This window comes from Rousettus aegyptiacus, unplaced genomic scaffold (genome assembly GCF_014176215.1).
Source record: "Rousettus aegyptiacus isolate mRouAeg1 unplaced genomic scaffold, mRouAeg1.p scaffold_m13_p_8, whole genome shotgun sequence".
NCBI lineage: Eukaryota > Metazoa > Chordata > Mammalia > Chiroptera > Pteropodidae > Rousettus > Rousettus aegyptiacus.
Genome location: NW_023416311.1, coordinates 94,001,565 through 94,028,926, shown reverse-complemented (window position 1 = coordinate 94,028,926; position 27,362 = coordinate 94,001,565). Strand labels below are relative to the sequence as shown.

Sequence of the window (27,362 nt, the reverse complement as noted above, 5' to 3'; positions counted from 1 at the left end):
TAGGAGAATGCAATCAGGCGGATGGGTACTGCAAGAGGAATGGCTTATTAAAAGCCATTTTTTTTTTCTGGCTGAAGAAATATCAGTCGGCTTTCACAACATTTACAATTCTTAAATAAAAGAGAAAATTGTTTTAAAATCGTTTGTTCCTGTGACTTTTAAATAGCTTTATTTGCGCTAAATTAGAATATTAAAAAAACTTGGGAATCTCCTGATTAAAGTTGTTTTTATTTGATTGTAAATAAGTATCCATTTGCTAGTTATTTCTATATCTTGGCAGGTATGGATTTATTAATTGCAAAAATCTATTGAGCTGGTATAATCGGAAAATGTTCAAGGAAGAATCACAGTACCTATGAAAAATGACTTTTCCAAACAATAAGCTTCATTTCGACCTTTCGAAAGACAATCACTATGGATTTTTTTCCCGTTGTGTGTGGTGATGTAATTTCAGTCAGAAAGATATTTTGCAATAATAGTGACAATATACTCAGATATGCATGACTAAAATAGCAACGCAGTGTGGAAATGTGTTTCACAATTGCAAGGCTAAGCCGTTATCCTTTTTCTCCTCCTGTATTGTCATTGCACGGAATAGAAGAGTATTTTAGCTCATTCGGCCAAATTCTTCACAATGGAAACACAAATTAAATTCTTTTTAGACTAGTCAGATCACTTAAACTATGGAATGCAGACACATGACCAGTTCAGCCTGCAGAAAGAACACACATCACCCTCAACAATTATGCCCATTAGTGTGAGTGAAAAAGCACAGGACAAAATTACAGAGGATGAAAGCTCAGATTTCTTTTTTTCTGCTGTTCTTCCTCCTTCTGTGTTCTTGGGGTCTCAGGGTCTCAGCACTCCTCTTTCTTGTTGGCAAGGAACTCATTTACATAAAGATATTGGGGGTCCTGTAGATTAGCTTTACTGGGATATTGCATTGAATGAGAGAACCTGGAAAAGGGAGGCTTCAAGTAAACAAATCCAACGGTGGCATTTTGCCGTCAGGTGGAGTTGGTGAGAGAGCCAGGATTTATTCTTCCTGCAAGAGAGCTATGCTCAGGAAAAGTCCTCTAGTCTGACGACCCCATGGCTAGAACAGAGTGGTACCCTCAGAACCGAAACTCCCTGACGTGAAGCTTTGCATCTTACTGACAGAGCAGCAACACGAGGACGCCGCATTTCACATAATTTGACAGGGACCAGAAGGGGATGCCCGTGTGTTCAGCCCTCCAGCTTGGACGGAGGGAGGCCGACAGGCCCCTGCCAGCTATTTTGGCCACCGCACTAACAGAGAACTCTGGTGTTTGATGCTGACAGCGGCCACAGGTTTTTAAAGTCTTGGGGCAGAGTTCTGGTTCATAAGGCCTGGCCATTGATGCTGCTATCCATGTGGGTGGATGTGGCGGAGAAGCCCAAGGTAGTGGTTCAATAAATATTAATTGATGGGCATTAAAACAATCGATGACCCCAGGGCATGCCACCTTGCGTGCCAGAGACTTTAATCTGTGAAATGGAGAAAACCACACTGAGTTGCTCTTGGAAGTTATGAAAAATGATTGTAAAGGGGTTTTATAAGCTTAAGCGCTTTGAGTGATAGTGTCCAAAGCAAACAGCCTCAGCAGCCGAGAGCAGCACACCCCCCTGGCCCTGCAAGAGCGCACAGTAGCGGTTTTAAATGACATCCTTTCTGGGCTCCAGCCAATTGCTAAAAGAGAGGAACTAGAATAATATATTGCTAGGTACTCAACCCCCTTCCCAGTTATGAAATTTGAAAGTAGCTCAAGCTGTAGGAAATTATTTTGGATTAGTCTTTATCTTCTGATTTTTTTTCCCCCTCCCTGGAATGAATCTGCTTCATTTTGTAAAGTTCTAAAAATCTCACTCCCACAGGATGTGATTTGGAGATAGGGAGTAGGCAAGCAGAGGATTTTTGTGTGTGTATGTGTATAACAAACAATTTGACAACTGACCTAAATTTGGGGACCTATATTAACTATTTCCTTTACTCAGTTATCTCAATGTGCACTAATTACTAAATCACTGAAGTCAGATAGCTGTGTTTCTACCCTATCCTAAAGCTCTTAAAGAGATTTATTAGTAAACAGTCCTGGGTCAGATTGGCACCCTAATTTGCCCATTGTTGCCTTATAAATTGCATTAATTTCAATTTTAGGCCATTTTTCCTTTTCTGGACTCAGCAGTGACATATATTTATGGTCACCATGCGTCCAAGAATTTTTTGGGAAAATCAGACATCAGACACAGTTCCCATGCCATCTCAGTGCACTTGTATTTTTGTTAACCACCTGACACCATGTATTGCTGCACATGTAGTTAAGCCCGCAGATGGTTACTGATCGAACCTGTATGCATACCATCACGAATTTACCAAGTCCCTTTTTTTGTGCCAGGTCCTGTGAGGACAGTTCAGCATCTGTGCAGGTGGCTCTAAGAAGATGTGGGTACAGATGAGACTCCCAAGAGAGGCAAATTTAGGATGCAAGCTTAGAAGTAGGCATGCATTAGATGCAGTTAGAGGGTAGTGAACAAAACAATCTGGCTCGCATGGAGGGGTTTTGTAGAGTAGTTCGGAAAGATCCCTCTCTCTTTTTTTAAAATATGCCCTCCCTTGGCTGCCAAGTCACCACCATCTCCAAGTTCTCTGCCTACATTGCAGACCTTTCTCGTCTGCTCTCATGACTCCTCTTTTCCACTTGCTTCACAAATATTAGTGTTTCCCAAGGTTCTTCCCTTGGCCCTTTTCTCTCTAAACACTATTTCTGGGCAGTGCGTCTACTTGCCTGGGTGGGATGTTCATCTCTGTATGGATAACACCCAAGTTTGTACCTCCAACTCCAACCTCTGTCTGAGCGGCAGGCCCCCTGCTCCCAATTTCCCACTAGCGCCTCTTCCCGAATAACGCCGAGTATACCTGCCTCATCCTTCCATTGAGACCTGCTCCATTCTGAGCTCTGCTGGACCCAGCATAGTGGAGAGTCAAGGAGGATGGAAGTTTGCATTTAAAGAACTTGTTCTGTACACGGAAGGAAGTAGGAAGTAAGAGACTGTAGTTAAAAGGATATTTTCAAGGACTGTGAAAGTAGAGCAGTTCCAGGTGATGATAAAGTCTAGAGTCTTGCTACTCAAAGGGTGGTTGGTAGCCACATCGGCATCACCGGGATAGTTGTAGAAATGAGGATTCTTAGTCCCCCATGCCTCAAACCTGCCAGAATCAGAATCTGAATTTGAATAAGATAACCAGCTAAAGTCTGAGAAGCATTGGTCTAGGGTATGTGAATGAGAATGAGCTGATAAAACTGAGTGGAGATGAAGTTCATCAAATAATGGTGGTCTGGGAACCAAGAGTGGTGGATGAATGAATAAGGCACAGACAGGACCAGTGACATGGCCAAGTCTGAAGGCAACAATGTGGGCGGAGAGGAGGAATGTGAGCTGACTGCCAACCTCCGTAATGAATTCGTTATGCCCTGGGAACAAGGGAGGGTGGGGAGGGAGGGCCCTAGGGAGAGAGGGCCCTTGCATCAGACGACAGTGATATTTGACACAGGATTTTTGACATCTCAGTTTTTTGAGAACAGAGTCTCTGATTAGGGTTTTTCTATATCTCAGCCCTCAAAAAAATAATAGCAGGTCCTTAAATGATGAATTAACTTTATGAGCAGTGGGCTTAAGGAGATTAAAACTTTTTCTCCCCCTGCCTTTAAGTGTATTTACCTTTTTTTTTTTTTTTTTAAAGCACTCCTGGAGCTGACTCTAACAATCTGGTATCCAATATTACCCTTTCTTCTCCTCTGATCCAATTTTCCTGACAGTTAATTAAAAATGTGTTTGCTAGGGCAAACTTTCTCACTTTTTTTTTCCTCCTTCCTGATATGCAACATCTTGGAAATCTTACACATTTTAGAGAAGTCATATTAAGTCTTTGAAAGAAGAGGCTGTTCTTCTTGGCGCTCTGTCCCTGGTGTGAGTTGGGTCGTTAGGAGTTGCCTTGCTTGATAAACAGATTGACAGGGATGATGGCGGGGCTGGTTTGGAAACAGGGCACTTGAGTTCCAGCTGCAGCTCTGTCTTTACTAGCTGTGCGACGTCGAATGACTCGGGCAACCGTTGTGGGCTTCAGTTTCTAATTTTCACAGTATGCTGGTTGGACTGTACGCGTTCTACATTCCCTTCAAGTTGTAAACTTTTGTGATTCTGTAATTCTTTTAGGCTGTTAATGAACGCCTATCAGGTTAAGATAATGCATCCCTCTAAGACATGTACCCAGGGGGTCTCTCTTGTATTCTGGCCAATATATTTTTTGAGCTCTCCATTTCCAAATATTGGGACTGTTTCCTTGATAGTCCTCATGCATCTGCACCTAGAATGCTCTGCATAGTTTTGGTAATTTTCTTAAGAGAAATGAGTCTCTTCACATTAGTAGAGCATGTTAGCCCTAAGCATTAAAAAAAAAAAAGAAATAGGTTATCTCTTAATTGCCTGAGTAAAACAACTTTGTTATGAAATATACTTAAGAAGATCAGTCTCTTAAAAATGTGTTATAAAATGTAGAATTATCCAACCTTGTGAAGACTAAGGGGCATTTCTTGAAATTTGAAGACTTAACTGAATTCTCAAACCATAGACCTGAAGGGATGCTTTCATGATAATTACAAGGAATGACTATTTTTCCTGGTAGTTAGTGAGCATATGAAACTCATTACTTGCATAGTTTCCAAAGGCTGTCTCAAAATGGGTTCCAGAATGACTTAGATCAGCTCATTATGATGGATCCCAAATGGGATTGAAAGCGTGTTGATCATTTGGTGTGTTGCCCTATTCTTTTAGGTTGATATTTGAGGTCTTTTAGTGTCTTTTTTTTTTAATGTCTTTTTACTTGTCTTTTTAAATTAAAAAAAAAATTTGATTAAATGCTAGAAAACACAGAACTAGACTGGACAGAACGTGAATGTCGACCTCGTTATGAAGTATTTTCATGTTCCAATAACACTGACTGTGGCAAGGTTTTCGTAATTTTCCAGGCTTTAGTTACTCACTTAGCAAATCGATCAATAAAGACAACTTTTTATTATGGGAAAATTTAAATATATACAAAAATAGAGAGTGCAGTATGGTGGAGCCCCATGGCCCCATTACTCAGCTCTAACGGTTCCCACCAGCTCAGTCTAATTTCATCTCTAACTTTTTCCCCACCCTTACCCCTACCCCTGATAATTTTGAAGCAAATTCAAGGCATCTTTATTTCATCCATAAATATTTTAGTATGTATATAAAAGATAAGGCTTTTTATTCAAATTTATGTACGGTGAGAGCCACAGCTCGTAGTGGTACTTGATCGGCTTGGATAAATGTGTATGTCCATGCAGCTCCCACTTCAGTCGAGACGTAGGAAATTTGTATGACCACATACAGTTCCCTTATGTTCCTTTCCAGTCGATTCCCACCCCAATAAGCTTCAACTCTTCTTTTTTTCCAGCTTTACTGAGCTATAATTAAATAATAAAATTGCGTAAATTTAAGGTGTACGACATAATGATTTGATATACATATATGATGTGAAATGATTACCACAATATAGTTAGTTAACACATCCATCATTTCATATAGTTCCATTTTTTTTTTTTTTTTTTTTTTTTTGGTGATAGTGAGAACACTTAAGATTTTTTGTCTTAGCAAATTACAAGTATACAATACGGCGTTGTTAGCTATAGTATCCATGTTATAGATTAGATCCCCAGAATTTGTTTATCTTAAAACTGAAATTTTATACCCTTTTACCAACATCTCCCCATTTCCCCCACTCTCTGGCCCCTGGCAACCATCAACTCTCTGTTTCTATAAATTTGACTTTTTTAGATTCTCTATATAAGTGAGATCATACAATATTTGTCTTTCTCTGACTTATTTCACTTAGCATAATGCCCTCCAGATTCATCCACATTGTTGCATCTGGCAGGATTTCTTTTTTATGGCTGGATAATATTCCCTTGTGTGTGTGTGTGTGTGTGGTGTGTGTGTGTGTGTGTGTGTGTATGTGTGTGTGTGTGACAGTTTCTTTATCTATTCATCTGTTGATGGACGTAGATTGTTTCCATGTCTTGGCTATTGTGAATAACGCTGCAATGGACATGAGGTGCACATATCTCTTTGAGATACTGATTTCATTTTCTTCAGATATCTATCCAGAAGTGGGATTGCTGGATCATATTGTAGTTCCAATTTTAAATTTTTGAGGATGTTTCATATTGTTCTCCATAAAGGCTCTCAATTTACATTCCAGCCAATAGTGCACAAAATTTCCTTTTCCTCCACATCCTTGCCAAAACACTTGTTATCTTTTTTTTTTATAATGGCCATCTTAACAGGTGTAAAGTGGTATCTCATTGTGATTTGACTTATATTTCCCTGATGATTAGTGATGTTGAACACTTTTTCACATACCTTTTGACCATTTGTATGTTCTCTTTGGAAAACATGTCTATTCAGGTCCTTTGCTCATTTTGTCAATCACATTTATTTTTTCTGTTGAGTTGTATGAGTTCCTCATATACTTTGGATAGTAACCCCTTATCAGATATGAGGTTTGCAAATATTTTCTCCCATTCTATAGGTTGCCTTTTCATTTTGTTGATGGTTCCCTTGCTGTGCAGAAGCTTTTTAGTTTGATATAGTTCACTTGTTTATTTTTGCGTTTGTTGCTTGTGCTTTTGGTGCCATATACAAAAATCATTGCCAAGATCAGTGTCAGGGCAATTTTCCCCTATGTTTTCTTCTAGTAGTTTCATGGGTTTAGGTCTTACATTTGTTTAGTCTTTAATCCATTCGAGTTAATTTTTGTGAGTGGTGTAAAATAAGGGTCCGATTTTACTCATTTGCATGCGGCCATCCAGTTTTCTGACCATCATTTACTAAAGAGGCTATTCTTTCTCCATTGTGTGTTTTGAGCTTCCTTGTCAAAGATTAGTTGACTTTATAGATGTGGGTTTATTTCTGGGCTCTTGATTATGTTCTATCGGTCTGTTTACATATTTTTATGGTGGTATCATATTGTTTTGATTACTATAGCTTTGTAATATAGTTTGAAATTAGGAAGTGTGATGCCTCCAACTTTGTTCTTTCTCAAGATGTTTTGGCTATTCAGGGTCTTTTGTGGTTCCATACAAATTTTAGGATTTTTTTGTTTCATTTATGTGAAAAATACCGCAGAAATTTTGATAAGGATTTCATTGAATCATAGACCGTTTTGAGTTGCATGGGTATTTTAACAACATTAATTTTTCTAATCCAAGAACATGGAATATCTTTTCTATTTATCTATGTCTTCTCCAGTTTTTTTTTATCGATTTGTTATAATTTTAAATGTATAGTTTTAAATCTTTTACCTCTTTTGTTAAATTTATTCCTAAATGTTTTATTATTTTCTATGTAACCACTCTTCTTATTTCTATTACTGTACATTTGTTCTGCCCATTCTTGGAATCATGCAGTATATACTCTTGTGTCTGGTTTCTTTCACTCCATGTACTGCTTTTGAGATTTTGCATGGCATTGAATATATTAATATTCATTCTTCTTATTTTTTAAGACTGTTGATTAATATTCCATTGTATGAATCTATCATAATTTATTTTCCTGTTGATGGACATTTTTTTTTTTCTAGTTTGGGACTATTATGGCTAGAGCTACAATAAGCATTCTGGCATAAGTCTTTGTGTGGACATATGTTTTCATTTCTATTGTGTAAATAGCCAGGAATGAAATTGCTGGGTTGTAGCATAGATATGTATTTAACTTTGTAAGAAACTGCCAAAGTAGAATGTTTTATATTCCTACCAGCAGTGTATGAAAGTTACAGTTGTTCTACAATCTCATCTACATTTATTGTTGTCAGCTTTTTAATTTTAGTGATCCTGATGGATGTAAAATGGTTTATCATTATGGTTTTAAATTGTATTCCCTTGGTGACTAGTGATCTTTGACCTTCTTTTCATGTGCTTGTTGGCTACTTTACTTTTTGTGGTCTATTTGCTAAAATATTTTACCCATTTTTAAATTGGGTTATTTATCTTTTTGTTATTAAAGAATTCATTTTAAAAAGATTCTGGATATAAGTCAGATAGATATATGTATAATAAATATTTTCTCTCAGTCTTTCACTTGGTTTTTCATATTTTTAATGGTGGTTTTTGATAAACAGAGTTTTAAAAAAAATATTGACAGTCTTTTTTATATGTTTGGTGGTTCTTAAAATTTTGTTCAAGAAAAGTTTGCCGTCTCCAAGGCATAAAGATATTCTCCTGTTTTCTCTCAAAGGTTTATAGATTTAGCTTTTGTATTTATATCTGTGATCTATCTCAAATGAATTTTTTTATATGTGGAGAGGTAGGAATCGAGGTTTATTTTTTTCCTATATTTTTATCAGCTTGTCCTATCAACACATGTTGAAAATACTTTGTTTTTCCTATTGCATTGCTCAAGTGCCTTGGTCAAAACTCAGATGATTATAAGTGTGGTTTCTGGACTCTTTTTTTTTTCTGTTCCATTGATCTCTTTTTCTATTCTTATATCAATTTCATACTGTTTTAAATAATGTAGATTTACAGTAAATCTTGAAATCTGATGAGTCCTGTAATATGTTCCTTTCTTTCAAGAAAGTTTTCCCTATTTTGAATTATTTCTTTTTTTAAATAGCTATTTTGTAATCATCTTGTCAATTTATGCAAAAAAAAACCCCACAAAAAAACCCCCCAAAATATAAAACAAAAACTTTTACCCTTCCTGGGATTTTTGATTTGGATTGTATTGAACTGTAGACTAACTTGGGGAAAAACTGACATCTTAAAAATATTGAGTCTTCCAATCCATGAACATGGAATATCTCTCTATATTTTTGAGTCTTCTTTAATCTTTTTCAGTAATGTTTGTCGTTTTCTGTGTGGCAGTCCTTTATATCTTTGATTAAATTTATTGCTAAATAATTTTGTCTTTTGATACTGTTGTAAACAGAATAAAAATTCATTTTCCAATTGTTTGTTGGTAGTATATAGAAATACAATTGGTTTTTGTATGTTAATTTTGTATCATTTCTATTCTTTAGATATGGATATTTACTATTGATATATTTTGAAGATCATGGACTCAAGCTGATTTTTAGCTTACTCAGTAAACTTTTTTTTTTTTCAGTATTGTACTTTTTAGTTCTAGAATATCTACTTGTTCTTCTTTATAGTTTCTATTTCTCTGCTGAGATTTCCCATTTGGTTACTCTCTTTGGCCATCTTCTTCTTTAAGACCTTGAACATTTTTACAATAGCTGCTTGAAAGTCATTATCTGCTAATTCCAACATTTGGATCATCTCAGAGTCAATTTCTATTCACTGTTTCTTTCTTGACTATAGATCACCTCCCCTGCCCATGCTTAGACTTTTTTTTTTTAATACTAGATGTTGTAGATAATACATTATAGAGATTGTATTCAGTTATGTTTATGTTCCTCTGAAGAATAATTTTTGTTCTAAAAGTCAGTTTTGTTGACTGACCATTTTGAATTTTTGGACGCTTGCTTTTATTATTTTTTAAGAAGAAAGACAGTGGCTTTGTTTTAGTTTGCTGTTAGTCTTAGGATTAATCTTTAGCCTTTGGACATAGTCTTTACTCCTCAGGTGCAGCCCATATAGGGTTTTTCTGGGAAGCTTGAGGTGTTTCCCGAGTTCCTCTAACTTGGTGATATTGAAACTCTTTTCTGCACAGAAGGCAGCTGTTCAGGTGTTCCTTAGCTTCCTCAGCCTTCCAGCTGTTGCTTTCTATTGGACTCCTTGGTGTCTACCGTGTGTGTGTGTGTGTGTGTGTGTGTGTGTGTGTGTGTGTGTGTGTGTAATTTAGGAATTAACCAAGATACCAAAAACTTATGGACAGATTTGGGTCCTCCATTCTCTGTGGCTCTCTTCTCCCAGGATTTACTGCCTCATTGTACATCCTCAATATTAGCTCTGAACTACATCCTTTGACCTCTAGAACCAAGAAACCTGCGACTTTCTGCTTGAGATCTAGCTGCCCCATGACTGCTGGACCAGGAGCACCACAGAAGAAAAGCCATATACATTTAGTTGTCATGTAATATAGTCCCTCTGTCAAGGGTTCAAACTCCTCCAGTTTCTGCCTGTTTTTGGTCACTTTCCAGTGCCTTCAATTAGTTCTTTGCATATGTATGTGTGTATGTGTGTGTGTGTGTGTGTGTGTGTGTGTGTGTGTGTGTGAAGTTAAACTTATACGAACTACTCTGACACTTTTAGATCTCTTTTTAAAAACATAACTATAATACTTTCATCACACCTGAAAGTTTTCATTAATTGTTTAATTTCAATACACAGTGTTCAAAATGTAGGGATTTAAGTTTCTTGTGAAGGAGGTGATATTTCGTTTCATTTCATTAGTTTTCTTGGTAGCAAACAGGAAAAGAGTTCTCAGAAAATGTTTACTTATTCACTGGCTGAGGATTACATTGTTAGTTCCAGTATGAGCACCCCGTGTCGGTGTTAAAACTTAGAGGCCTTTCACTTAGCACTAGCTGCTGAACTTATTTTTATGGCAATCTCAACTTTGTGGGACCCAGTCAAGAGCAAAGAAGTATGTTAAAAAGGTCTTGGAGCTCTTAAAATAAACACGTAATCTGTTAATTTTATCATAGGAGAAGCTCTTAAATCCTTACTCAGAACCTATTTAACTCATTTTTAAGTAGAATTGTAACATACTTTGCGATTTCTTCCCCTAGTTAGAATATTAGTAGGAGCAAGTACAAGGAGGAAGATGACATGCTAGAGGCAGGCACAGTGAGGGTAGCGGGCAGTGACAGGTGACGGTGGAGTCAACTCAAGTGAGCACAGTCTCTGTGTGAGAGGCAGGGTGAGGTCCTAGGGAAACCAACATACCTACCATACGGCTTGCACATCAAGGAGCTTGTGGAGTGTCAGGGTTTGCAAGCATGCAAAAGCAAAATAGACTGGTGAGTGAAATAATACAAGTTTACACTAAGTGACTTATGGAAGAAAGGAGGAATTAGGTGGTTCGGGGAAGGCTCCAGCAAGAACAAGTTTGAGTGGCTCACAGAAGGCTGGGGTATCTATTTGCATCCTGGGAGGAAAGAGAAGACACACTAAAAGGAAATGGAAGAGAATTTAATAAAGGTATTATTAAAAAGGCGTCTGTGCAGTTAAGGAAGATCAACAAAGGATGGCAAAGAACCCCAGGGTCTGCAAAAGTGGGATGCTGATACCACCCCTAGAGCAGAAGAGACAAGAAGGAGCGGATAGTAGAACCTGCAAGGCCACCGGGGAGAACCACTCGTGGTATCCGGTGGAGGAGAGCAGCCCTCGACATCGTGACCTTTACCTCCTGCCCTCTCGGCTGCTGATGCCAACCAGAGGCCAGAGGACCAGGGGACCCAGTTGATGTTGTCCATATATGTCAACCTTTCCGGGCGCAGAACTGACTGGAGAAGGGTGGAAGTTAGACCTGGAGTGGGTAACCTGAGACTATTCAGCAAAGTTGAGTAGGAGTTTGCTTTGGGTAAAACAAGGTCCCTGGGGAAAGCAGTCTAAGCCCAGGGGCTATTGTGTAAAGGCACCTCATGCCATGCTCAGAGAATCCAAGAGCTTTCGTGAGGAGTAGTACAAAGAGTTCAATTAAGGATGTGGCTAATAATGGAGAGTGTTCTTCACCATCCTGAAGCATTTAGACTTAATTCTTTAGCTGTTGAGAATCCTAGAAGTCACCAATAGGAAGAGCTGGCTGAGGAAATGCAGAAGAATAAGCAGCCAAGGGAAGGAAGCATTTCAAGAAGGTTGGTGGGTCCTAGATCATGTTCTGTCAGATGGAAGAAGAAAGGTTATGTAGAAACACGCAAGTCTGGTGTCAGCATTGTGTAAGCAGTACAGTATACTCTTCAGTGGGGACAGAGGCTACTGGATTGTTCATTGTCATAGCCTTACATATAGAGAATCACAATAAATTAATATCACATTCAGTGTATTTCTGTTACTGAGGCAGGAATGTATGTGGTTAATTTTAGAAGCATTTCCATTAGAGATGTTTATGTTATTTAAAGTTTTGATACTTAGAGATAAAACTTTTAAGAACTGGGAATATTTGCTAATAGGAAATATCTTTTTTTTTTTTTTTTAATCCTGATGAGGCTGGGTAAATGAAGCTTTGCTACTTTTATTATTATTATTTATCAAGGTTATTATTACTATGAAGAATCAAGACCCTTCAAAACCAAACTCATCGTATTTCATATTGAGTGCTAGTTAGAAAACATCGAATTAGTAGATCTCTTATTACCTGGTTTGGCTGCAGATGTGCTTAGAGCCCACTGGTCTCTGAAGGCTCTCATCCTTCACATCCAGCTTGTTAAGAGGCCCCTTTGGCATTGTAGGTCTTTTTATTCATTGTTGGAGCAAGGTCAACTTTAGCTGATGAGTCCATGACTTCCCAGGAATCAAGTGAATCCTGATTCACTTGATCCGAGTCATGCTGTAGTAGCAGCTGGTTTAAAGATTTTCTTGGGAGATGAGTGACAATTAGCTTGTTCCCTCGTGTCCCCCCTCCTCCTTTTCTTCCCCCATCCTCTGCCCTTTCATTCCTTCTTCAGCTGTCTGTTCTGTTCTTCCCTCAGCCTGAAGTATGTTGTCAGCCTTAGCCTTCTCTTTTATAGACTCTCTCATTGTAGTCTTTCAGCCCACACGCTCAACCTGTGGAGCGAGCCAAGTATTGGCCAATTAAAAACAGAAACTTGAACACAAAACTGTTTCCCAACATTAGCTGGCTGAACATATGTGTCAATAGGATGAATGTCACAACTAGGCAAGCTTGATTTGGACCCCTACTTAAGAACTTGCCCACCCTACTTGTTCTAGGGTTTTGATTCCATCTTCTGACCAAGATCTCTTCTTTCTGTTAGGATAGTAACAGCACCTACCTATGAAAGTTTTGGAAGGACTAAATGCAACAGAACTTCAGTTTTATTTAGTTAAGTTCCTAGAATATAGGAGATGCTCAATAAAAGTTAACTATTATCATTATTACCCAGAACTAGAGACCTGCTTGACTCTATTCAATCTAGCATTTTGTAAACCTGTTTAACTACAACACTGACATTTCTAGAACCATCCGTTAACATATTAAGGAACGTTACTGCTCTACTGCATACAGCTTGGGAAACTCTGAATTAAGAATTGAACAAAATTAGGTTGCTCACTGTTCACAGTGAGTGAATAAATCAATAATGATTTATTGAGAATGAACTAGGAGTTGAGGTCTGGATCTTGCCACACCTCAAAACTACTTAAATAAAAAGGGAGAGGTTTAATTTTAAGTTATAAAATAGAAATGAAAAAGCACTCATCTAAAGTCTGAATATTTGCTCATTTCTTCCTTATAATCACATCTCCAGGTGACTCAAGAAGTTCAGGGGAAGCTATTTGAGGTTTTCAGGACCAGATTAAAAGGATGCCATTGACCTGGATAAATTAGACTTGACATGCTCCTTCTGATTTTGACCTTTCAGAAATGAGGTCAGAGTTGTCCTCCTGTGTTCCCTGGTCTCCCTCCCTTTGATCGTCCCTCTCCCTGTCTTGGGAGTGCACCTGCTACCTGGCCTGCCCCTGCCCTTTTCCCATTCGATTTTGGTATGCGTTTACCCCCCTCACACTGTGCCTGACAGGAACGCAGACCCCTGGGGAGAGAGGCCAGCATGTGTCCAGAGCAGTCTGGGGGGCGGGGGTAAGCTCACCAGGCTTTCCAGAGGCACATCTGGTTGGACACTGGTGGGATGTCAAAGCCAAGGACAGACATTACTCACTTGATCATCAGAAAGCCAGGATGATTATGTCATTATGTATGTGCATTTCTCAACTAAACCTTCAAGAGTGTTGGGTGATGGGAGGCATCCATGTGTGACGTGTGTGAGACACATTCAAAGGGCACGTATGTCAGATGACTGAATTCCTTGTATGAGCATTGGGAGAATTTTGAAAAGTCATTCTCATGTGCTTGTGCTCCATGCCCACCAAGTCCAAGAGCCCAGGTCCATGAAGTTCTCCTCTACCTCGTTTTAACTCACAGATAGGCACTGGGCAGCTTTCCTTGCTGAAGGATGCTCATGTAAGTAGATTCCACATGCCAGCACTCTGGCTCCTGTGCTCAGCACTGCTGTTCCAATTATTAAAAGGTTACTATAGTATGGGAGATGAATGAGGGGGTCTTAATTTGACTTAATGGTCTTCCCAGGACTGCTATTGTTTAATGATCCACTTTTTTATCTGCAGGCAGCCATGCTTCTGGCTATAAGATCTGAGTTAATTTGCCAGTCTAGGGCATTGCTACAGGGGCCAAGCAGAGCAAGGATGGAGTCAGTCATTTGGGCAAGTTAGGGCAAATCCTCATCCCAAGTAAGTCATACCTTCGGTATGGGGAGAAAGAAGCCTGGCAGGCCGACCGGCAATGCTTCGGTCAAGCACAGAGCTGATCCCAGCTCTTTCCCCGTCCGCTGCCTGACCGTGAGTCAGCCACTTGCTCTTTGTATTTCCTCAGAGTTCAACTAGGATAAGGACGAAGAATTTCAACTTCACTTTCCTTGGGCTAAAATAAGTCAAACTGACTAAGAGCGAATTCCATGAAAGCCGGCTCTGTATAGAACAGACGTCAAGGGGTCTGTCAGGAAGAGTAAGAACCCTCTCTTTCAGTGTCGAGGATGTTGTGATACCACTTGATTCACAGAAGTTCCTGCTGTTACCCTAAATTGTAGATTTTAATTTTATGATTCAAAAGAAAATCGAATGAAAACAGCATCTATATTTTTATTGTATGGGGGTCACATGCACAGTCTTCATCAAATGCATAGTATAGTTTAACTTTTGGCCTACCCGTGCAGCATGCCCACTTTCTTCTGTTGTCCACCATCTCTAGTGGCTTAAAAAAGGAGGATGAGATTCATCTTCAGGGTCTTATAACTGATTAGACAAGATGATGCTGCCGCTGTTCCAGCTGTGATGGGGAAAGGCAGGTCCTGGACTCGTCTCTCCTTTGCCTGCCTGCCGTCATAATTTCCCTTCCCTCGCTCTCCCTTCAACTGAATGGAAGATTAAGGGTCATGTCTTTTCTAAAGACACTTGGGATACACTGCCCAACACTCTCCACTGTCATTATCTGCATGAGGAATCACTGGTTTGTGGTAAGGAAGATAAGGCACCTTGCAATCTGCTCGAGTTTATGTGAATGCCACAAGCAAGACCTTGGAGCAGCCTAGCCTTGCATTTAATTTTGGTAGGTTTTTCCCAGTAGACTCTATGCGAGAGCTTTATAGGCTTTCTCAGATATCCAGACCACACCTGGAGGTAGATTACTCCCGTGTTATTCACTCTCAACTTTACAGAACAGCTGAGACATGCAGCATTCTTTGCTAACTTGTTTGGAATACAAGCATTGAGGAATTCGTCTTTGAATTTGCCTCCCCAAAGGGAAATGAGAAAGACTCTGTTTACTGTCACAGAAAGGAGCCGTGTCATGAATGGAAACTCTTTATGCTCAGATAAAAAATAACAAGATCTCTATTTAGCTTTCCTTATGATAGATTAAAAAACACTGATAAGTAGACATGACTGACAGGTGCAAGCAGAGAGAAGGGCCCAAAGCGAAAATGACGTTTTCATTTGGCATACCTGCCATTGGCCAGCTACAGAGGAGAAGTCAAGATCATTGAGATGAAATGATGGGAGAGTTAGTGCCAGTGTGCTACCTTATTCTGGCCAGCTCCCCAGGATGAGTGGAAGATGGTGAATGATTTCTGTCTTGTTTGAATGACAGGTACTTTATTCGATACACAGCACAAATAATGAGCATTCTGGGACTTGTCCTTCACGGTGGTCCACTTCACAGCCGCCTTGCAGAGAGTCCATCTGTGTGTTTGTGTGGGGTGGAGGCACTAAGGCTGTGGACTCCCAGGGCTCATGAACTGTATCGTTCTTTTAACTCTGCTTATTCAGCACCTAGCAGGGGAATGGCTGCATTTAGGCATTTAATTAAGACTTATGGCTAACGACAGTAAGAAAAAGCTTTCTGGCTAGAAGTGATGCTAAATGATAGCACAGGTTTGTCAGAAGAGGGAATCCTACTTTCTGCCATCAATAACAAGAGCATGATCTGTCAGTCAGGGCTTTGAGGTCCAAGTATTGTTCTGACCAGAGGCAGAGGACGGACCAGATGACCTTGTTTGTCTTAGCCTGGAGGTCCAGTGGAAAGTGTTCCACAGGCAACTTAATACTCTGGATATTTTTTTTCTCCCCTATTTTTTAATTTTAAATTGCAGTTCCAATTTTCAGTGACTCTAATGTGCTAACGGGCTTTCCTCCCACTAAAAAACACATGTGGATGTGAGAATGTTCTCCTTGAGAAAAGACGGTGTCTAGGGTTTTGCTTCTGGCCTGAGGTCCTATGAGGTAGGTGCGACGAAGCCTCCTCCGCAGCAGGCTGGGGTGCCAGCGAGCCTCGGTGGGGGTCGGCAGCGCTTCCGCTAGCTTTGGCAGGAGAGGGAGACACTCAGCCACTTTAAAAAGCAAGGAGGTAAATTTTGCGATCCATCTGCAGATCCAGAGAGAATGAGTTTCCAGACCTGGGCATATGTTCAGAAACCTATTTATTCTCTTCTACCATTAAACCTGGCAGGTCACAAGTAATCCAAGTTCATGTTTCTCAGCCAAATGATTGTTTTTTCCATCCTGGATTGTGGCGGGGTTAGGGGGAAGCTTAGAGGGCATATCAAGAAGGAAGAAAGGGGAAGGGCCAGGGGAGGGGCAGTGCTGGGGTGCTTCAGGTGGCTAACAGTAGCATGGTGGCCCTGGGTTAGGATTTTGAGAAGTCGGGAGGAGGAGGAAGAGAGGCAGGCGAGTGATCCCCAGCAGCTGACAGTTCACAGCCGAAGCAGGGGCTGCCCTAGGCTCCCCAGGAACGAGGCGTATAGAGGGAACGACCCTCTATACTGAGAGTGTGTAGGAAGATTGAGGGAGAGAGATGCTCTTCCGGTTTTTCAAGTAAGGAGAGGATCAGACTAGAATTTTTTACAAAGCATCTTACTTCTCCTATTTTCTACAATTCTGTGATTCTGTGACTGTCCTCTGTAGCAGGGTGGTTTTCGTAGTTATCAAAGAGAAGAAAGATCTTTTGAAAAGATTTTTTAAAAATTGCAGCCCGAGAATTAAGTTGCACAGCTGAAGTCTACTTTTAAAACTCATTAACTCATCAGCATGCATACTTTCTTAAGCCATGATGACGTCATGGTCTAAGCGAAAATTTCATATTCCTTTGGAAAATTGAATGAGCACAGCCAAATTAGCAGAAAATTATCTTTGACTAGTAGATGTTATTTTTACACATTCTGCTTTGCCTAAAAAAATAATGAATCTGGGACTTAAGCTTGACAGCTAAGAGTAAGAGCCATTGCCTCGCATTTGCTTTTACAGTCCCAGGAATTATCTTGGATGTTATACACGCACTCACTCATTTAATCCCCAGAAGAGCTCTACCAGATGAGTTAGTATTAAACCCCCATTAAACCTATGAGGAAATTGACGATTGAAGAGATTAAGTAACCTGTCAGGGCTAGGATTAGATTCTGGGTCCAGCAGCTAACTCAGAGCTCTCCCATCCTGCACATTTCCCAGAGGGTCAGTGGAATGGACCAGCTTGGACTGCACCCTTCGTACTTGGGTGGAATTAAGAGCATCATGCTGTGGAAGTAAGAGAACTACTTCGTATGTCAAAGCATGAACAAGGAAGGAGTCTTAGTTCCCATTAGGTGTAACACGGGTCAGGAAGCTATGTTATACTAGTGAATTGATCACTTATTTCCTGAACATGGGTTTATAATATTTGTTTCTAGGACGCAAACAGGACTTACCGTCCTTCAGGGTGGGATGAGGCCAAGTAGAATTGGACGCTGAGCACGTGTCTTCTGTGAATCTTTGTGTATTTGAACCAGGTGATACAGACCAGTCGTGGGGTCGCTTTCTAGGGGTGGGACAGGGAACGGTTGTCACAAAGCCTCACTGTGGTCATCTGTGGAATACCCAATTCGTTCTGCTTCATCGCATTCCATTCTTGACATTTCCTCTTGAAATAAGAAATTCTTGTGTACTTTTATACAGAATTTGTAAGCTACTCGTATTTCAAGACTGTATGTGCTCATTTCATGTTCGATGAATGTTATAATCGGGTTAAATGTGGTATTAGAACTTGCCAATTGTTGCTTAAAGAAAAAAATAAGGCTCGAAGAGATTTAAATGACTTCCCCAAGTTCACAAGAAACTGTAAGTTTCTGGGGGAGAGGGGGGTGGTAAGGGCTATCTTACTTGAGCCAAGACTCAACTGGTACAAACCAATGGTGTGGGCCCATTTCCATTCCTGCCCTTGGAGCTTGGTGAGAATGGAGGTGGGGAGAGGTCAGATGCACTAGAACTACCCACAACGCAAACTGGGAAGAGAAACTGAGGTGCCCTTGCTGATAGAGTAGAGAACACAAGTGCTGGGCAGGCAGGAACGACAGTACCACTCCTCTCTGCATCCTTATCATTCTAGTAGGCATTCGACAGCATTTAAATATGAATCATTTAAATGCTCTTCATATTCCGCATCCAGAGCATGGAGAAATGAGAGAGGCTGCTGAAGTTGGAGAAGACCTCAAGGGGAAGGTTGGACTCAAGTTGGCTTGGGGTAGAAAGCAATGTGGGGATAAAGGAGAGTTCATGAGCAGAGGGAACTGAGGGCAAAGGATGATGCACCAGGGATAACTAACCTGGTCAACAGGTACAGTTTTCTTTACTTCCGTAACGTCTTGTCTGCTTTCCAAATTCCCAAGTTGGGGAAGGGTTTTCCTCGGTAAGCCAGTGCCGGGAAAATCATGGCACGATTCCTGTTAGCTAGTCTTCTGCCCACCTCTGCCATGCTATGGACCTCCAGTCTGATTTGTGAGCCATTTTGATTTGCTTACATTATTCCTGGACATGACTCATTTGGTATTTGGTCTCATCTGACTGGGATTTCTTTCCAGGTTAACATGTTTGTTGAAGGATTCCATGACGCCATCCTCCTCTATGTCCTGGCTTTGCACGAAGTACTCAGAGCTGGTTACAGCAAGAAGGATGGGGGGAAAATTATCCAGCAGACTTGGAACAGAACATTTGAAGGTGAGGATCCGGTCCATGAGGTGACGACGCTGCAGCCAGTCGAGCTGCTTCTCTGCTGGTTCGTTTTTCCCTCTTATGACTGTGGGCCTTGCTCCTCTCAGCTGTAAAGTAAGGATAATAAGTCAAGATCAAGCCACCTCACGGGCTTGTTGTGAAAATTAAATGAGATAAAGCATGTGAAAGTGCTTTGAAAGGGTCCCACTGAAGTGCCTCGTCTCCTTCTGATTGTTAGGTAACAACTCTACGCCCCTTAAAATCATTCACAAGCTTCATTCAGAACCTATAATCAGTTTGCGAAAAGTTCTGTAATCACTTTTGAAAGGAACAATCCCAGATATCCATTTCTCTGTTCAAACCTGAGTGGTTTCAGATGATGAGCAGGTCTAATTGAAACCCTGCTTTTATTTTATTTTTAAAATGGTGAATATTAGCTGTAGCTTTCATAAGAGTGGAGAAGTAGAAGAACAACAACCACAAAATGGTCCATTATTTCATCACTCGAACAACCTCTGTTGACATTTAAAAATTGTACAAGAATGAGACTATTCTTGGCTGGAAAATTTAAACAGTATTTAAATGTATAAAATGAAGAGTGACAGTCCACGCCCCCACCCCTACCCGCTGCCCCCTGCCCCAGCCTGCAATATGATCGCTATTAACAACTCCCTGTGATTTGGCCTGAAAATATTTTGTGCCTTCTGCCAGCCCATACACATTTGTATTATATCTTATCTAAAAAATTTTCACAAAAGGGATCATGCTATGAATGCCGTCCTTCATCTTAGCGTTTCTATTTGTATGTCAAGAATTTTCCATATAAACACTCATAGTTCAGCACATTTTAAAATGACAGTTCCATATTTTTCCACCGTAGAATTTTTTTTAACCAATCTCCTACTGATGGACACTTCAGTTGTTTACAGTTTTTGTAGTTACGCAAAACATGATCATGAGCATCTTACACATTTTGATAAAGTTTTATGAGTACATCCAATAGGGAACATTCCTGTTTGTGGGATATCTGCGTCCAAATGTATGTTAGTGCCTTTTAAAGTGCTTTAGATATTGCCAGATATCTTCCAGGGAGGCCTGCTAGTCTGTGTTCTTGCTAACAGTGCATAGAATGCTGGTTTCCTCCACCTCATCATCACTCAAAGAAAATTAACATGAGACTCAGTATGAGAATGGTCCAACTACTGGAGCCCTGCAGATATCAACTTCATATTCATTCATTCATCCATCAGATATTCTTGAACGCTGACTGTGTGCCAGGCAGAGTTCAGGGTGCTGAGGATTTAGCAGTGAACTAAAGACATTTCGTGCAATCAAATGAGCTTCCATGTTGCGTGTGTGTGTGTGTGTGTGTGGGAGGGAACTGGTGATAAATAAAAACTATACCTTTTCAGAGGGTATAAAATAAAGCAGAATAGAAAGCGACAGGAGGGATATGGTGGGACTGCTCGTTTAAATAGAGTGGTCGGGGAAGGTCTCTCTGGAAAGTGGCAGTTTACTAGTGACCTGAAGGAAGTGAAAAAAAAAATGCGTAGATGTTTAGGAGAGAACATTAGAAGGGGCAGTCAATGCAGAGACTCTGAGTGTATCTGGACGGAGAGTGCTGAGTGCCCCCCGAAGAGCAAGGGGGCCCGTGAGGCTGGCGCAGAGCACGTGGGGGCAGCGTGATAGGAGCCAAAGTCGGAGAGGCGGTGGCCGTCATGACGGTCACGTGGACAAGTTGTGCTGAGGACTGTGGGTTCCACCCGAGTGAGCTAGAAAGCCATCAGAGGGCTTCGAGGGACATGATGTGTCTTGAGTATTTAAAAAGGGTCCTTATGGGAGTTACGTGGAAAAGAAGCTACTGTATGCTAGTGGTTGTCTTGTGAGAACCATTGACATAGAGTACAAATCACTGGACCAGGGGTCAGAAAACCTGCATCCTAGCCACTGACTCTCAGTTCAGTCCCTTAGGCTTCTCCTTCTTCCCCTGTACTAAGAGGGTTGGACTAGCTGATGACTGACAAGGGCTCGTTCGGTTCTGCATCAGGCTAACTCTTCCTTTGAACTCTTCGGTGCATTGGGGCTATGCCTATATTTATTTGCAATCCAACTCACACAATTTTCAATGATGGGAACAAGTACTCCCAAGTCCAGATTTGGGGCACACATTTTTTTTTTTTTAACTGGGATTCTTATCCACTCCATTGTTTTGTTCTCTCTCAGTTATTAGAATGGGTAGGACAGTACAAAGGGGCCAAGTTCCAGCTAGAATTGTCCGGGCAGCAGCTATGGTGACAATTGGTGGGTTTCATTGCTCCATGGTGGTTTTAGTGGATGCCACATCTTACTCAAAACTAGAGTGACATCTGCTTTAACTTTAGACAGATTGTAGGACATGAACAAATAAGCCTTCAGGATTGTCTTGCTCAACCTCTGACTGCTTCAGCTGAGGAGCCGGAATCAAATAGGGTAGTTCAGGGGGCATCTTAGGACAGAGTCGAATTTCCCAGAAGTTGTGTCTAATACATTGTGTGTGTGTGGACACAACCTTGGTAGGCCACATCCCCTTCTTAGCTATTCCTCACTACATGGTGTGGTCATTTGTTCTTGGTCCTCTGAGGGAGGTCGTTAAGGGAAGGGCAGGTGCCCACAATGGCTGGACCTGAGTTTTTTTTAGAGGGCATGGACTAAATTTTCCCTTAAGCCATCTTCCATCTGAGGGCCAGGTCTACACAAGTAATATGAAATGAACCCCAAAACAATCAACTGTATCATTTGGTCTAAACTTAGAATCTCATTTGTCCAAATGTAAAGATGATTGAAGCCAAGGTAAGTTTCCATGTTATTTGCTAAACAATGACCAAGCTGAGGGTAACCCCCAAAAGAGCTCTAAGAAAAACTCTAACCTCCCTAAAATTAAAAACAATTTTAATTTTAATGGTCACTGTAAGTGACCATTAAGTTCTCAAGGGAAAAATACTCTGGATGTTATTTGACGGATTTAGCTTTTATTACCGAGAAACCTATGACCAACTCTCAACCATGGCCTGGGAAGAAGCTAAATCTCCTCTCTGTGTGAGAGGTCAGAGTGACAAGGTAAATAGGACTGTGGCTCAAACCTTGAGCTCCACTACAGGCCAATAGAAATGAGGGTGGAAAGTCTCATTATTTATGTACAGGAAAATTCTGCTGTCAACTTGACAATCTCACCTTATGTACAGTACTCTCAGGTGAAGTCTCACTTGCTAATCGGCCACCCTGAGGGTTCTCACCTCATTTCTTGGCAGAACTGTAATAGCTTGAAGTGTAATGAGGTCTTGGATTACGAGGGCCACCTTGTCTTATAAAATACTCTGCAAAACACCATCATAAACCCCTCTAAACAGAATGAAAAAAGGTTTTGGCTAGCCAATATGTTTGGAGATAAATATACTTATTAAAAGTGACATCTGTGACTTTAGACTTGTGTAGGCTTCAAGGATAAACAGGTTTGAGATAGGTGCATCCTTTGTAACCAGTCTATATTAAGAAGACAAAACATCAAGATGAACGGTAGCTCCATTCTGTTTCTGGCAAAATAGACCAAAGTCTGGAAAAATCAACGGGCTTTCAAACCACAACCCAAAGACAGTAAACCCAAATACTTGCTTTCTCCAAACCACACTTGAGGATGGAACTTTCCCTTGGGATCCCTTTTCCCAGACATTCATTTTACTTCCGGAGAGAACGAATCAATGGAAACATCAATTAAGAATTACTCTGAACTCTACCGCAGTTTAAAATAAAACAAATAGCCTTAGTTACTTAAAATGTGGCTGACATATGCACTCTATTACTTAGTTTATGAAAATTACAGTAGACGTATTTAATATCAACTAGTGATACATATTTGCTTTTATTGATCAGCTGCCCTAAGCCACCATTGCTAGCAATGGCAAATTCGAGTCCTTCGTGTGGGCAATCTGGGCTCTCCATGCTCTGGCCACCTTGTTCCAGACTTATATATCACTGATCCCTTCCATACACATAGGCCATCTCCCCAAAAGTTCGTGGTCACTCTGCTTCCTTTCAGCTTCTGTGCCTTTGTAAATATTAACAAGACTGGCCTATCTGCCTAGAATACCCGGATGGCCTGATGGCTGCAAATCATAGACTTCACCGAGGCTCCTCTAAAAGACCTGCTTTTTCTCTGAGTCCCCCCTGAGACTCCAGCGAGATCTGCCAGATCCTCTTCTGAGTTGTACGTGTCCGGTCAAATGTCCTCTGTCAGATTCCAGGCAGAGCAATAGTAGTGACAACAATAGAAGAAAACAAATAACTTCTCTTAAACCTGTGTTCAAAGAGCTTTATTTGTTTCATTTCCTCAACAGCCTCTGGGCGGGGAGGGCCCATCAGGACTCTCACAGTCCTGGAGAGTGGAGATCGAGGCTCCAAGGGCGAGGTCCTTGCTCAGTGTCACAGAGCTAGTTAATGTGAAAGCTCGGATTCAAATGCAAGCCTTGGATCCCACTGCCAACACGCTAAATCCCTAGTCCAGGCTGCCCCCGCCACCCCAGACAAGAATGTGTCTGATTCTTCTTTGCCTCAGTGGCAGCATTAGATTCAGCACATAGTAGTCACCTAGAAAACATCTGGATACACTGGATGGTTTACTGTATCTGTATAAGATGATGGGTATTAACTAAACTTATGGTGGTAATCACTTCACAATGCACGTAAGTCGAATCTTTATGCTATATACTTAAAACTCATACGATGATGTATGTCAGTTGCATTTTGATAAAACTGGGAAAAATCCCTAACCCCAAACCCAAAAACAAAACTATGAACACAAGTGGGATAAAGACCGGCTCTTCTTCAGCTCTTGGGTCCCATGACCCCTGAGGCATCCTCTGCCCTCTCTCCTGTGCACCAAAGGCGTCCAGGGTGAACAGCGTGAAGCACACTCACTGAGTGCTGGGCCCAGAAGGGTTTCCTTCCCTCACGTCTGTCCCGTGCTAACGCAAACCCACGGCAAGCCTAGGGACGGACCACACTTCTGCTTCTCCCTCTTGGCTGTTTTGTTTTTGTTTTAGATTAACACAAAACTCTGGGATAAGCATGCTGCTTTCAGGATTAGCCTTAATCTTTTTTTAAAAAACATGTTCCCCCCGAGAAGGTCATTTATTTCTTTTTCTTTCTTTTCATTTTTAAATGGAGAAATGTTAAGAATTTAGGAATGCAGACACAGACGAAATTACAATGTCTTTCCAAATGCCAACAAAAATGCTCAGCGTCTGATGAGATTCCCTGTGGCATGAGTTTGTTTAAAAAATCCCGTCAATTCATTTTTTTTGTTGTCGTTGTTGGCAGATGGAAGTATTTTAAGTAACTAACTTGAAGCTCTTCCCATCTCATTCCCTAGGTATCGCTGGGCAGGTGTCCATAGATGCCAACGGAGACCGGTATGGGGATTTCTCTGTGATCGCCATGACCGACGTCGAGGCGGGCACCCAGGAGGTAAGGGAGCAAGGCCTCTGCTCCAGCCGCTCCTTCTGCTTACTGAGATTCCAAAGAATGCATTTGTCCTGGAGTCCACATAGCTGTCCCCAGGGTAGCCTCCAAATAAAACTGAGCCCCAAACCCGGGGCTTTCCAAATAGGGAGGGCTCTCTTGGGGTTGGAGGTATCAGGGAAGCTGTTGTGAAATGGTCCCGTGTTTATCCCAAGTGGGGAAAGCCTGTGTTTCAAATGGCCACAAATCACACCTCCGTCATAAGATGCAGGAAGGATCCTTGGATGAGGGGTCAAGTCAAACTGTGTATTTATTTCCTCCCTTAAAATTCAAAACATTTTTTTTTTCCTGTGGGGGGATTACAAACTGGACATGCGTTAATATTTCAAAAGATGATGGAGTTTCAGGACAGCATCATGAAGGGAAAGTAGTGCCTTGGACACAAAGATGAGTTTCTGACACTTCCTGGGGTGCGAGCTCCCTGCCTCAGTTTCCTTGGCTAGGACACCCTAAAGGCTTCCTTGCCAGTCTTACATGGTCATTGTGAGTAACAGGTATAACGAAACCTAGACAAGTACTATATAAACTTAAAATGAGAAACATATAAATAAAGGTTATACAAATATGCAGTGTTTCAGGTCGAACGATGCTACTTGCTTGGCGTGGTTGGGGCCTCAGGGGTGAGCTAGTCTCCCCCGCTCTGTAGAAGGCAAGCAGCACCTGTCTGTGATAGGGTCGCCGTGAGGCCTGAGGTGTGAATGTGTGTGAAGTGCCTGGTGAGTTCTCAGTACACACCAGTGATTGTTATATTCTGGAGATTATCTAGAATTCCTTTTACTATGATATAAAATAGCCCCTAAGAGCTTGCTGGGACTCCTTCAGGAGAAAAAGGGGAGATGTCACAGGCCACCCTGGAGCATTGTTTTGGTGTCCAGAGAAAAGAGAAACCTATCCTAAAAACCTGGTGGGAAGATACTTCTAGGTCAGGCCTCAGGTGGCTGACGAAATAGCCGTTTAAACCACACGCTGAAGGAGGACCTTGGACTGAGCCATTAAAGAACACTGCTTTTTCAGGAGCCAGAGGAGACAGCTGAAAAAGAGTCCAGCCTGGAAATGGCACACATAGGGCAAATTTGTCAGGGAGGAGAATGTAACCCCTGACATCTGGATGAGAAGTAGCCTTCCAACCAGAGGAGAGTGACACAGGAAGTTCCTAGAAGATATTTCTTTAACGCTTTAGTTCCATGCTGAGCCGACTGAGAGGCGCGAGGCCGTGGACCTGAGTCTAGAAAGGACCCCGACTTTCTCTCACACAGCCCTGAAAGTAGCTTGGGCCTTACAGATGGCTGACCGTGTGGGCTGCTCTGTGGCAGATGGGTGGGGCACCAGCCCCTCTGGTAAGCAAGGGAAAAGCCATGGATTGCGAGATTATTGTTTTCTATATGATGACTTTTCTTGCCTCAAGGAGCCATAGTTCTCCCTAAATTATGCTCACCTTGAGAGCACCATTGGTGACTGCGAATCTTGACTTATAAAGTCCTCAGAAACACACTGTCGTGGTCAGATTGAACGGTGGGCGGGCCCGCCCCGTGCCCTGTGCCCGTTTTGGAAACAGACAACGTCAACCTTTCAGTTTGTATATTTGTTTGTTTGTTTGTTTGTTTCTTTCTTTTTCTTTTTTTCTTTTTTCTTTTTTTTTTTTTTGCCTTAATATAGGTCATTGGTGATTACTTCGGAAAAGAAGGTCGTTTTGAAATGAGGCCCAATGTCAAATATCCTTGGGGACCTTTAAAACTGAGGATAGATGAAACCAGAATTGTGGAGCACACAAACAGCTCTCCTTGCAAATCATGTAAGTTTAGAGACTTAATTCACTCTGTTTCTTCATCTGTGGTAATCAGTATAATGCAAGTTTAAAAGACAGGTATTACACAGGAGCTCACATTCTGAAAAAGTAATGTGATGTCGTAAAATGCATGAGACTATTTCAAACTGGCATCCTGCCTTCATCAGAGGCTTCTAGGTCTTTCTTCTCTTCCGTCCTTGTCCCAACTGGTAAAAAGCTTCTCCCTATTTTCACGTCTCTTACTTCAATCTTACTCTTATGCAAACTTTGAAAATCCGAGTGAGACTTGCTACGAAAGATGAATAAATGAGTGACATTTAGTATTCGAGGCTTACTCTTTTAAGGAAAATCCAAATATCAAATACTAGATGTCACTCACTTATTCATCTCTTGTAGCATCTCAATTTGACTTTCGAAGTTGGTAGTTATCCTCTTACCCCTCAGAACCAATCAGATTACGTCTTTTAAATACCTACAAATTTATACATTGGCAAATAAGTGTAAAGTATGTTATTTACAAGCAGCCTTGTCATAAACATAGAAGCAAGTGGATGTTCTTTAAGGAGCTTACAAATAGGAAAGTTGTTGGAAATCATTGCTTTAAGAAGACCCTTTTAATAAAGAAGTTATGGTTCATATATACAATGGAATATTACTCAGCCATAAAGAAATGAAATCCTACCATTGCAATGACATGGATGGACCTAGAGGTTATTATGCTGAGTGAAATAAGTCAGAGAAAGAGAAATACCATACAATTTCACTTA

General features: G+C 41.0%; 1 protein-coding gene across 3 annotated transcripts in view; it reads left to right on the top strand.

Annotated features, from left to right (window-relative positions):
* The window catches only part of NPR3 (natriuretic peptide receptor 3), a 68,226-nt gene that overhangs the window by 33,001 nt on the left and 7,863 nt on the right, over positions 1-27,362 (top strand). For all 3 annotated transcript variants that reach the window (XM_036225600.1, XM_016121982.2, XM_016121981.2), the window contains 3 exons: positions 19,127-19,262; positions 24,661-24,755; positions 26,466-26,601. In XM_036225600.1, the coding sequence (XP_036081493.1) occupies positions 19,127-19,262; positions 24,661-24,755; positions 26,466-26,601 (367 nt within the window). The remainder of the gene's footprint in view (positions 1-19,126; positions 19,263-24,660; positions 24,756-26,465; positions 26,602-27,362) is intronic.